The sequence below is a fragment of the Bubalus bubalis genome, chromosome 13 (assembly GCF_019923935.1).
Source record: "Bubalus bubalis isolate 160015118507 breed Murrah chromosome 13, NDDB_SH_1, whole genome shotgun sequence".
NCBI lineage: Eukaryota > Metazoa > Chordata > Mammalia > Artiodactyla > Bovidae > Bubalus > Bubalus bubalis.
In genome coordinates, this window is record NC_059169.1 from 64,373,376 (window position 1) to 64,386,581 (window position 13,206).

The 13,206-nt window shown below is 37.3% G+C and overlaps 1 protein-coding gene across 5 annotated transcripts in view; it reads right to left on the reverse strand.

Annotated features, from left to right (window-relative positions):
• The window catches only part of SOHLH2 (spermatogenesis and oogenesis specific basic helix-loop-helix 2), a 41,462-nt gene that overhangs the window by 8,664 nt on the left and 19,592 nt on the right, over positions 1-13,206 (reverse strand). For all 5 annotated transcript variants that reach the window (XM_044927363.1, XM_044927364.1, XM_044927362.1 and 2 more), the window contains exons 3-6: positions 8,858-8,919; positions 8,672-8,776; positions 4,479-4,578; positions 2,709-2,819 (exon numbers count right to left, since the gene is read on the reverse strand). In XM_044927363.1, coding sequence (XP_044783298.1) covers positions 2,709-2,819; positions 4,479-4,578; positions 8,672-8,776; positions 8,858-8,919 — 378 coding nt within the window. The remainder of the gene's footprint in view (positions 1-2,708; positions 2,820-4,478; positions 4,579-8,671; positions 8,777-8,857; positions 8,920-13,206) is intronic.

Sequence of the window (13,206 nt, forward strand, 5' to 3'; positions counted from 1 at the left end):
AAACATACAGGGAAACTGAGAGAATTAAAAATTCTTATTCCTTAAAAGCTGAAAGAATTAAGAATTTGTACAGGGAGCACTTAAATATCTATAACCTGGAATCCACAGTGAACAGTTACTGTCCATGCTTTGTCATATACGAATCATCCCACTGGCCAGACATCAATCCATTTCATTACACTGAAGTATTCCAAAGTAAATTACAGACTTCAGTACACTAAACCCCTAAACATATTATGAGCTACAGTTAAAATTATTTTATTTTCAGGTAAAAGTTACATAAAATAAAATGCATCAATCTTAAGAGTGCCATTCTATGAGTTTTGATAATGCACAAAGCTGTGTGACTCAAACCACCTTATTAACATTCTCATGACTCGGGAAAGTTCCTTCTGTCCCTTCTTAGTCTCATCCCCCGTAAAAGGCAACCACATTTCTGATATTTTCCCTCTCACATTAATTTTTGCCTCTCTTTTAACTTCACGTGTGTCTTTTTATGTAAGGTTTCTCTCACATAATGTTTTTGAGATTTATCCAAAATAATCTGTTATGTCAGTAATTTGTTGCTTTTTATTAATAGCATTCCAAAGTATAAATATGCCACAATTTATTTATTCAGGTTCTTATTAATCAGCACTCCCACTATTTCCAATATTTGATCATTAGGAATAAACTTACTAGGTCTTCTATACATCTTTTTGTGAATGCACATTTTTATTTCTCTTAGTAAATGCACAGGAATTGAATCAATGGGCTATTTTATAAATTTAGAAAAAACTGGTAGAACTTTCCCCCAAATTCTACCATTTTACACTCCTACCATCAGTGTATGAGAATCCCTGTTGTTCTAAATCTATGACAACATTTAACATTGTCAGTTTTAGTTTTAAAATATTGGACTTTCTGAGGTATATGTGGTAGTATCTCATGCTTTATAATGTGCATTTCCATGATGACAAATTACATTCAGCATTTTTTTCCGCTGCTTATTAGGCACTTTATCTTCCTTTGTGAAGTGTCTGTTCAAATACTTTACCTATGCAGGTCTTTTTATTATTGAACTTTAGGAGTTCTCCATATATTCTAGTGTCAGTATTTTATCAATATATTTGTTTTGCAAATCTTTTCTCCCTGTCTGTAGTCTGCCTATTTATTTTCTGAGTGGGGTCTTACGAAATCAAAAGTTGTAAATTTTGAGGAGTCCTAATTCATCTACTGTTTCTTTTGTGGTTATTGCTTTCTGTGTCATAAGGAACAATCGTCTACCCTCAGCTAATGAAAACATTAACCTTTATTTTCTTCTAGAACTGTAGCTTTCAGTTCATTACCTATGAGCCACATGAATCTATTTAAATATAAATTCATAAAAAATTAATAAAAATTTGAATTCATTTCCTAAGTTGCAATACCCATATTTCAAATACTCAATAATATGACTTGCAGCTACCTTCCTGGACAGCAGATACAGGCCATTTCTAACACTGCAGAAAGTTCTACTGAATAGCCCTATTCTAGAAGCTTTACAGCTCTAGCTGTATATAGTAGCCCTGTCTATACTCCATGCTGAATTAATTTTCACATGATATGAGTAAACGGTCAAGTTTCATCATTTGTTTCATATGGATGTCCAGTTGTTCCAGCACCATTTACAGAAAAGACATTTGTTCCCCAAGTTGTTTGCTCTGGTGATTTGCTGAAAATCAAAAGACCAAAATATGTGGGTCTAATACTGGGCTATTGTGTTATATTATCTACCAGTCCATCTTCATTTTAGTAAAATAATTGATAAATGTAGCTGTATACTATATCTTAAAGCCAGGTAGCTTACACACTCCAATTTTGTTAGATGTTTTCAAGATTGCTTTATTCTAAGGCCTTTTATATTCAGAGTCCTTTCCATACAGTTTTGAATTAGATTGTCAACTTTTTCCAAAAAGAAAACAAAAATCTACTCAAATTATCTAGATTTGAATTGTATTTCAGTTTAGTGAGGACTGACATCTTAATAACATAAATAGTTTAATTCATAATTATATATAATGCATGATTTAGGTTTTTAGTTTATCACAGCAATATCTTGAGTGACCACTGTACAGATATTACATGTCTTTTATGCATTTTTGTTCCTAAATATTTTTGTTAGAAGTCTGTCTGAGCACTAGGCTAAGACCTCCTTGAAGGCAACAATTTATTTCTTATCTCAATTCTCCAATCATATTCTGGCACATTACACTCACACCTACTTGCTGAATGGCTAAATGAGTAGAATGAGTGAGTAGCATATATTCAGTTGCCAGATAAACTAGTTTCACAGTGACGACTTTTTTTTTGGCCATGCTGCACCTTTGTTGCTGCCTGCAGGCTTTTCTCTAATTGCAGCAAGTAGGGGCTACTTTCTTGTTTCTGGTGCCCGGGCTTCTCATTGGCGGGCTTCTCTTGTTATGGAGCATGGGCTCTAGGCATGCGGGCTTCAGTAGTTGTGGTGTGTGGATTTAGTCACTCCGAAGCATGTAGAATCTTCTCGGACTGGGATCAAACCCATGTACACTGCATTGGCAGGCGGATTGTTAATCACTGGACCATAAGAGAAGTCTTCACACTAACTTTTAACAATACTATAAAAAACTATGAAATTCATGAAAGTAATTTCTTCCTACAAAGGAATAATGCTAAAAAAAAAGGGGGGGGGGGGCTGTATCAAAATTTACCTTCTCAGCTTTTCCTTGTTTGAATGAAGAAGAGAAATCTTTTTTCTTTTCTCAAAATTTGGCAATGGAGCCTTTAAATCAAATCCAATGTCGTTTCTTAGAGATTCAGAGCTAGAAAAAAGAGAAAAATTGTACCATGTATTTAAAAGGAAAATTATGAGGCAATTGTAAAATAATCACCAATACACTAGTCAAAGGACGCGTCTCTAAATCCCAGCTTTATACAAAGGTGCAGTAATTATCAAAGTATTTTACCTTTTCTAACTGGTAGAGAATATTTTATTTCAGAAGACTTTATTATTAAGATTATCATAAATTCAATCCCAAATTCTAAAAGATACCAATAAATAACAGACACAAACAGTACTAAAATATTCTAACCTCACTGATTATGAGTATTCCAAATTACATGACTGTATCTAAAGGTGCATTGCAGGAAAACAGCACAGAGGAGGGGAAGGCCAAGATACACTATTCCAGCTTGATCAGCAACTGGTGCAGTTTCCCTCCATGTAAAAATGCGTCATTTAATGGATATTTTCTGGCTCTACTATTTTTCTAGATTTGATTTTAATTGATTTTAAAAAATATATTTCCCTAAGAAACTTACAAATTAATATCATCTTTTTCATTTGAAGATAAATAAATGACTTTCAAATGACTTCATTTGAAAATTTACTTTTATTTATACTAGTAGGCTTGTGAGGAAAAAAAAAGGTACAAGATGAGGAGGGCTCAAAAAGCAGTTTTAAGTAACACAAGCCTTCCAAAACCCTTCCCAACCTCAACTCCCAGAAAAAAGTTTAACACAGAAAATTTCTTTGAGGTTAAAATCTTAAGTAAGATAAAGAAAGCTGTTGTCAACTCTGCACTACTGAAGTAAGTGTGTCCCTGGTTTAACCACACTTACTGGTTGCCAAGTCTCCTCCTTGTACAAAATAGTAGATGGTCACATTCTACAAATTCTGGAAGTGACTCAAAATTCTTACTGCCATCACCCAAATCCTCAGCACTCCTGTCCATTCTTTATAGTCAAATGCTCTACTTAAAAGCCTTGGAAATCAGCTTCAAGCGAAACAAAGAAATTGACGAATATAGAATTTTTACAAGCATTCAATGTTAGAACTGAAAGGGTTTTAACTGGCCCTCAGTTCAATGACCTATCCTCTGCAGGTTTGAAAGCTAGTTCTAATACCCCTGAGGGACACAGACAGAGAGACTGTCTTTAAAGGGTCATTTTCAATAAACAGGGTGATAGTTCAGGAAAAGACATTGGGGAAAAGCTTAGCAGCAGATGGATAACAGCTCAGAATTCCATTGTTTTAAAAGTCTGGACATCACTGCTTTTATTTAACCCAATCTCTAGTTGAACGTGTCCAGCGATGGGAGTGGGTAGTCTATCCCTTCTCCAGTGGATCTTCCCAACCCAGGATCTCCTGCATTGCAGGCAGATTCTTTACCAACTGAGCTATCAGAGAAGCCCATGGGTAATTTACTACCTGACAATTCAACGTGCTCCCCTGCGGTTGTGGAATGCTTCCTTATACTGAGATGGATACTTCTTTAACATGTACCCTCAGTGCCAGCTCAGGATTCTGAAATACAGAACAAGCTGTATCCTTCTTCCACAAAACAGATAATTTCTTTTGCATTACCCCCAGCACTGGAGCTGCTGTTCCACAATCAATAAGTCCTCCAGAAACATTTTTTAATGAAACGTACATAGTAAAAATTGCTATTAGGAAAAAGTGAAGAAAAAAGAAAACTAACCAAGCAAATACATCAGTAGAAAAATATCCCAGGTGTTCACCGCAGGACTTCTGCAGAGGCAACTCAGGTTCTTCAGGCTTCACAGAAATTTCATTCTTAACTGCAAATTTTAAAAAAAGGAACCATTTTAATTATAAAATCACTGGTGGGGATGATGTTAATCACACATGCAAGCTCTAATCAAAAATAGTTGTCATGTTTCACTCAATAGATTTTACAAAGCAGTGCTTTTACAATAAAAAATAATTTATAGATTTCAGCCTGTTAAGCATGGAACAACTCAGGTGAGAAAGCAAAATTATAACACTACATACAATTTACTCCACAGCAGCCTCCTTTAACCAGATTCTACTAATTAGTGATAGGTGTGTTTAAAATGCATTCAACTGAGCTTCTTTATTATTTACAGGTAAATGTCAGAGGCAGAAAATGCCTGTGAGTCTTCAGTAAGCAGCTGCATTGTCAAAATAAAGCATCTGATGGTTGTTTTGTTTTTTGGTTTGGGGGTTATTCTTTTTTTGCTGCCTTGCAGCTGCTCATCCTCAGAGCAGAGATGAGATGACTGGTGAGATGTGGTTATGACCAATAGGAATGTGCTAGACAAGTGGAGATAAGCAGCTGTTCTATTTCCAATAAGAACCAAAACAAGAAGAGACTACCAAAGGACCCTGGTCCAGAAGGATTACCATTTCTCTCCCAGGAAGAACTCACACTTGCAGTGGCTGGGAGCTGTTAGAATGTTACAAAACAGACTCACTCATCTTCCCTCCATAATGAAGAACATTTTAAAAAAATGAGAGGTGTACTGAATCTTGTATCATCTGGACTATGAGCTTATCCATCACGATCCCAAAAGTGTCTTCCAGGTCCATTTGAAGAAAAATATCTTAATTTAAATAGATTCCTGCTTGTAACCCAGGCTTTGAAAAACCATAAATAGTCACTGATCAACAATGATTCCAGGAGAATTTAATTTCAGAAATTGGAGTCTGCCCTTTTACAAGCCATATCAAAACTAATTTAATTATCTTAAGTGTTCAGATGCTGGCAATACACAAAATACAGTATAGATGAATTTAGAAATGTAAGGTCTCATTGAAGCACTGACACCAATTATCTGTATTCTGCTGCTGCTAAGTCGCTTCAGTCGTGTCCAACTCTGTGCGACCCCATAGAGGGCAGCCCACCAGGCTCCGCCGTTCCTGGGATTCTCCAGGCAAGAACACTGGAGTGGGTTGCCGTTTCCTTCTCCAATGCATGCAAGTGAAAAGTGAAAGGGAAGTCACTCAGTCATGTCCAACTCTTAGCGACCCCATGGACTGCAGCCCACCAGGCTCCTCCGTCCATGGGATTTTCCAGGCAAGAGTATATAAAAATCTAAAAAAAAAAAACAAAAAAACAAAAAACAAAAACAAAAAGGAAGTAACACACAATAAAAATCTAAAACAGAAAGGATAACCACTCTATTAACTTAAAGAAGTAAAATAATGTATATACAAGTGTTTACCAAAGCACAAGACTCAAGGTTAACGGTTTTTACATAATCATACAATGACAAAGCATGAATAAGTCCATTTAAATGACTAGGGAATGATGATACCAGCTACTAAAACAAACGACAAACAAAAAAAATACCCTGTGCTTAACTACAACATTGCATTTGTCCTTATGCGACACATTTTAAACCTTTGAAGACAAACTTTCTCCACAGGTAGAGAACATATGTTTCCCTTTATTTTATTCACACTGTTTTCTTAAGCTCTGTTCAGTTTACTTCAGTGGTATCTGACTCTTGGCGAGCCCATGGACTGCAGCACGCCAGGCTTCCCTGTCCATTACCAACTCCCAGACCTTGCTTAAACTCATGTCCATTGAGTCAGTGATGCCATCCAACCATTTCATCCTCTGTCATTCCCTTCTGCTCCTGCCTTCAATCTTTCTCAGCATCAGGGTCTTTTCTAGTGAGTCAGTTCTTCACATCAGGTAGCCAAAGTACTGGAGCTTCAGGTTCATCATCAGTCCTTCCAATGAATACTCAGGACTGATTCCCTTTAGGATTGACTAGTTGGATCTCCTTGCAGTCCAAGGGACTCTCAAGAGTCTTCTCCAACACCACCATTTAAAACCATCAGTTCTTCAGTGCTGAGCCTTTTTTATGGTCTAACTCTCATATCCATATATGATTACTGGAAAAACCATAGCTTTGACCAGATGGACCTTTGTTGGCAAAGTAATGTCTCTGCTTTTCAATATGTTATCTAGGGTTGGTCATAGCTTTTCTTCCAAGGAGCAAGTGTCTTAATTTCATGGCTGCAGTCACTATCTGCAGTGATTTTGGAGCCCCCAAAAATAAAGGCTCTGTTTCCATTGCTTCTCCATCTATCTGCCATAAAGTGATGGCACCAGATGCCATGGTCTTCATTTTTTGAATGTTGAGTTTTAAGCCAACTTTTTCACTCTCCTCTCTCACTTTCATCAAGAGGCTCTTTAGTTCTTTGCTTTCTGCCATAAGAGTGGTGTCACCTGCATATCTGAGATTATTGATATTTCTCCCGGCAATCTTGATTCCAGCTTGTGCTTCATCCAGCCCAACATTTCTCATAATGTACTCTACATAGAAGTTAAATGAGCAGGGTGACAATATACAGCCTTGATGTACTCCTTTCCCAATTTGGAACCAGTCTGTTGTTCCATGTCCGGTTCTAACTGTTGCTTCTTGACCTGCATACAGATTTCTCAGAAGGCAGGTCAGGTGGTCGGGTATTCCCATCTCTTGAAGAATTTTCCACAGTTTGTTGTGATCCACACAGTCAAAGGTTTTGGTGTAGTCAATGAAGCAGAAGTAGATGTTTTTCTGGAATTGTCTTGCTTTTTCTTTGATCCAACAGATGCTGGCAATTTGATCTCTGGTTCCTCTGCCTTTTCTAAAACCAGCTTGAACATCTGGAAGTTCTTGGTTCACATACTATTGAAGCTTGACTTGGGGAATTTTGAGCATTACTTTGCTAGTGTGTGAGATGAGGGCAATTGTGTGGTAGTTTGAATATTTTTTGGCATTGCCCTTCTTTGGGACTGGAATGAAAACTGACCTTTTCCTATCCTGTGGCCACTGCTGAGTTTTCCAAATTTGCTGTCATATTGAGTGCAGCACTTTCACAGCATCATCTTTTAGGATATAATATAGCTCAGCTGGAATTTTATCACCTCCACTAGCTTTGTTCATAGTGATGCTTCCTAAGGCCCACTTGACTTTGCATTCCAGGATGTCTGGCTCTAGGTGAGTGAGCACACCATTGTGGTTATCTGGGTCATGAAGGTCTTTTTTGTATAGTTTTCTGTGTATTCTTGCCATTTCTTCTTAACATCTTCTGCTTCTGTTAAGTCCACACCATTTCTGTCCTTTACTGAGTCCATCTTTGCATGAAATGTTCCCTTGTCATCTCTAATTTTCTTGAAGAGATCTCTAGTCTTTCCCATTCTATTGTTTTCCTCTATTTCTTCGCATTGATCACTTAGGAAGGCTTTCTTATCTCTCCTTGATATTCTTTGGAACTCTGCATTCAGATGGGTGTATCTTTCCTTTTCTCCTTTGCCTTTCACTTCTCTTCTTTTTTCAGCTATTTGTAAGGCCTCCTCAGACAACCATTTTGCCTTTTTGCATTTCTTTTTCTTAGGGATGATCTTGATCACTGCCTCCTGTACAATGTTACCAACCTCCATCTGTAGTTCTTCAGGCACTCTGTTTATCAGATCTAATCCCTTGAATCTATTTGTCACTTCCACTGTATAATTGTAAGGGATTTGATTTGGATCATACCTGAATGGTCTAGTAGTTTTCCCTACTTTCTTCAATTTAAGTCTGAACTTTGCAATAAGAGTTCATGATCTGAGCCACAGTCAGCTCCTGGTCTTATTTTTGCTGACTGTATAGAGCTTCTTCATCTTCAGCTGCAAAGGATATAATCAATTTGATTTTGGTATTTACCATCTGTGATACCCATGTGTAGTGTTGTCTCTTGTGTGTGTTTTCTTCAGACTATGATAAACAAGGATTATATGTCCTTATACTATAGAGAATGCAGTTAATCTTCAACATATAAAAGGCATCAGTGGAAAACCAAATGTATAAAAACAGTTCTCACAGAATTTTAATTACAATTTTTCAAACCTTTGGAAACTTGTTTTGCACTCACCAGTATGTGAGAAATATGTTTTCCAGTATTTCAACACAACACTCATTTTTTCCATTGTCAGGGGTTCAGTTAAAGCAATATCAGCTCGGTGCTCTGAAATACAACCTGAGAATCTTTGTATTAAATATTGACCTTATGATTTCTACTTGGAGAAAAAAACAAATAATATACCCAACAGGCACATACCTTTAAAATTCTCAGGGATTATAAAAACAAACAGCAAATGTGTATTTTTTTCCTCACCAAATCTGAAAGGGAAAAAAGAAGTTTAAAATAAAGCAAAATCAACATTAAAAAACTTGGGATTCATACATTTAGCTTATTAGGAAGTAACTACACTAGGGTGATTTTATTTCATTAGAATTTAAAATGGTGATGTTAATATGGAAATTTACTGACAGCAGCATCTTAAATCAGTGAGGGAAAAGACTGCTGTTGTTCAGTTGTAAAAGTCATTTCTGACTCTTTGCTACCCCATGGGCTGTAGCTCGCCAAGCTCCTCTGCCCATGGGATCTTCTAGGCAAGAATACTAGAGTGGGTTGCCATTTTCTTCTCCAAGGGATCTCTCTGACCCAGGGATCAAACCCGAGTCTCCTGCATCTCCAGTACTGCAGATAGATTGTTACCCCTCAGCCACCAGGGAAGCCCTAGGGATAAGAAGGATTTTTTTTTTTCAATTTACAAGAGAAGATGTTGCATTTTGATTTCACGCAATTGTACAAAGAGGGTTCTGCAGTGTGTGGCTGAGGTGGGCAGTACAGTTACAGATTATTTGAAAAATACAAAGGAAGGGGATATTCTGAAACTCATGCTTGCTCTGTTTAAAGTTTTATATATAATAGATGCTTTAGCTTCTCTGTTTCCTTTTAATGGGCAAGAAAATCCAAATTCTGAGTCATAGGCAAAATGACTCTGAGCAGGAGTTCACTCTGTTAATAAGAATAGTCTTTTTACAGTTCATTTCTATAGCAACCACTAATGCCAGGCTGTTTAAAACTGGGCAAGGGGTAAGTGAGAGAGAGGTGACTTTTTAAAAATAAACCTTTAACTTTAGAATAATTTTACATTTACAGAAAAAAATATGAAAACAGTAGATTTTCCATATACCCCAAACCCAATTTCCCATACTGCAAACACCTTACATTAGTTTAGCAAATTTCTTACAATTAACGAGCCAACATCGATACATTATTATTAATTTAAGCTCATTCTTTATTCCAATTTCCTTAGTTTTTCCTAATGTACTTATTTTTCCTGTGCCAGGACCCCATCCAGGATCCTGCACTACATTTAGTGATTAGGCTACTTAGGCTCCTCTGCACTGTGACATTTTTGCTGACTTTTGTTTTTGATGATCTGGATAGTTTTGGGAATATGGCTCAGGTATTTGAAAATACCACTCATGTATTAGGTAGAATGTATGATGGACCACTTTTATTCTCACTTAAAAAAAAAAAAAAGAGCCAAAACCGTATCCAGATTCTTGATCTAACTATAGGTTTACAAGACATTTAAAAAAAAAAGAGGAATATTTTTTAAGATGCTATGGGGATGAAATCGGAATGTGGGACATTTATAAGCCAAATGGCCCCTTTATAAAAACACAAAAAGAGAAGATAAAAAGAAAAAAATCAAAAGGAAAGGAAAATTGAATCTTCATTTGTATAAAACTCACAGTTTAAAAAAGAAATCATAAGATTAACAAGAGAAATTTGAACAACAACTGGATTTTTGACAATACTAAGGAACTGTTATTAACTTTTTAGGTGTGATTATTGGTATTGCTTTTTAAAGATCCCTTATCTTAGACAGGTACTTATTCAAGTTCTTATGGATAAAAGGAAATGATGTCTTAGATTTGCTTTAAAAGTATCCACCTTGACTTTATTTTTTTTTATTTTATTTTATTTTTAAACTTTACATAATTGTATTAGTTTTGTCAAATATCAAAATGAATCTGCCACAGGTATACATTTGTTCCCCATCCTGAACCCTCCTCCCTCCTCTCTCCCCATACCATCCCTCTGGGTCGTCCCAGTGCACTAGCCCCAAGCATCCAGTATCGTGCATCGAACCTGGACTAGCCACCTTGACTTTAAAATAACCTACCAGTGAGCAGGGATGGGAGGCTGGAAAAGGAGGTGTAGGAGAGGGTAGGTATGAAACAAGATTGGCTGCATATTGATAACTATTAATATTATGGGCACTTGGAAGTTCATTGTACTATACACTTGAAGATTTCCAACATGATTTTTTTTTGAATTGTGGCATTATTGTTAACTCTACTTAGGAATTCAGTAAGGTGGAATTCTGATACTTTGGTGGATACTGAGTATTGGCATTAGCTAAAAGAAAATGATTTTCCAAGGAGAATAATACTGTGAACCTGACTTTAAAGAGAACAGCTAAAACTGTTGAAGACAAACTATTCTTAAATATGTAAAACATCATTTATTAGTATATGGTCATATATATGGTTATTATTTACTCCTTAAAACAAGACCTGGAAGAACCCCCACTGAATAATATTTGGTCATCTTATATCTGCATTTGAAAGTAAACATACTGTATTCTACATTCCAAATTACATTATACACAGTATATAGATCTGAGCCATACATACTGAGAGCCTACTGTGTGCTAGATTCTGTGCTGACTCTGGGGGATACCATGAACAGACAGAAAGACCAGTCCCTGTCCTTGGGGAGTCAACACTTTTTTGCGGAGGACAGACACTGAGCAAATGCCTGTAGTTGAGTAATTTAGTGGCAACTCTGTGCCCAGTGCTGCAAAGGAAAGCCGTGGGGTCTGAGGGGAGCATGGCCTGGGCACCAACCTGCTCTGCAGCTTCAGGCAGAGGTACCCCAACTGGCTAGGAGGAACCACATGAAAGGCAGGGGCTGCGGGAGGGTGGGAAGCAGACAAGCAGCAAAGTGCATTCTGGAAAGGGAACAGCAGATGTACAGGCCTGGGAGTGCAACAAGCAAGTGAATTCCAGAAAGTAAAAGAAGTCCAGGATGGCTCTAGTACAGAGCTTCTGAAAGACAAACACTTAAGACAAGACTAGACATGGAGGCAGGGCTGGAGTCTGATTATAGTAGGCCTTTTAGGCCAAGTTAAAGATGCAGTATTTCATTAAAATGAGCAAAAAATAAAATAAGATGGACAATGGAAACTGTTAAGCTTGGGAGTAACATGATTATCTTTGCATTTCTGGGAGACCACTCTACCTACAACGGGGTGAACTGACAGAAGGTGGCACAGAATACATCTGAGAGACCACAGTGTAAGCTATCCAGGCAAGAGTTGATAGAGAAAAAATTATTGAGACACACTAAGAACTTTCTTTAAATGATTCAGAATATTTACTAAGTCAATTATGTCAAACAAGTAGGATATTGCTAAAACGTGACAATCACTAGACAGATCTATTCAGGGTTGATTCTTTGCTATGAATTCTGAAAGAGAATGTGGGCTGAAAGAGAAGAGAGGAAAGAAAGGAAAGAAGAGAGGAAACCTCATATGGTTTCTATGAGGGAAATGAAAAGCTCAGGAAGTTGTTCTACTATCAAAATAGGCAAGTGTGGGAGGGATGGTAGAATTTGACCACAGACTGACATAACACCAAGAAAGGCCCATTAGCACACGGTGTGCTGTGGACAGCGGGGAGCGGTGTGGATGGCAGGGAGCGGTGTGGACGGCGGGGGTGTGCTGTGGACGGCAGGGGCGCAGTGTGGAGAGTGGGGGTAAGGAGGAGAGAATAACCCCTGCCATGATGTAAGCTTTTCATATCTATTTTGTAAGTGATGAAAAAGTGTAGAGTATACCAGGGGTATAGATAACAGGATGAGGTGGGAGGCACAAACGGACTGAACAGATAGAAACTTAGTGGGTAGTTTAGTCCAACTTTTGAAATAAAAAGTACTTTCCAGATTCATGAAAAAATACATCAAAGTAAGTTAAAATATTCTAGAATTAGAGAAGTTTTAAAAAACAGATTCTCTCCTTTTAGAAATAATCCTGTTTCTACTTTTCAACTGATTTTACTGACCAGAAAACAGGTCAGATTTGGATATATGGATTTTTATACCCTGATGAATTTCAAGCTTTACAGATGGAGTTGGAATTCCTGGATTTGTGTCAACAGAACAGAATCAATTACCAACCCAAACACTTCCCCTGCCGGTGGAGCCCTAATTGTACAGGAACCCCAGCAATCAATAGAGTTCCCAGAATCCAACACTCTGGTCCACAGATCAGCTTCTCAATCACATTCTGTACAAATCAATAAGCTGAAAGAGTTTCTAGTATCCAGGGTCACCAAAAAAGGTCCTCTTTCCACTAAATGAATGTTCCTTAATGCAAAACTAGGCAACACCAAAATACAACAAAAATCTCCTTCCACCTCAACTGATACCACTTCTTTCACTTACCAAAGCCAAATTGCAGGTCCTGAGACCTTATGAACACTTTCTCAGTTGCGGTCTCCTGAGATTTTAAAAATCTGCAGCTTGCTGGGGGATAATTTATTTCC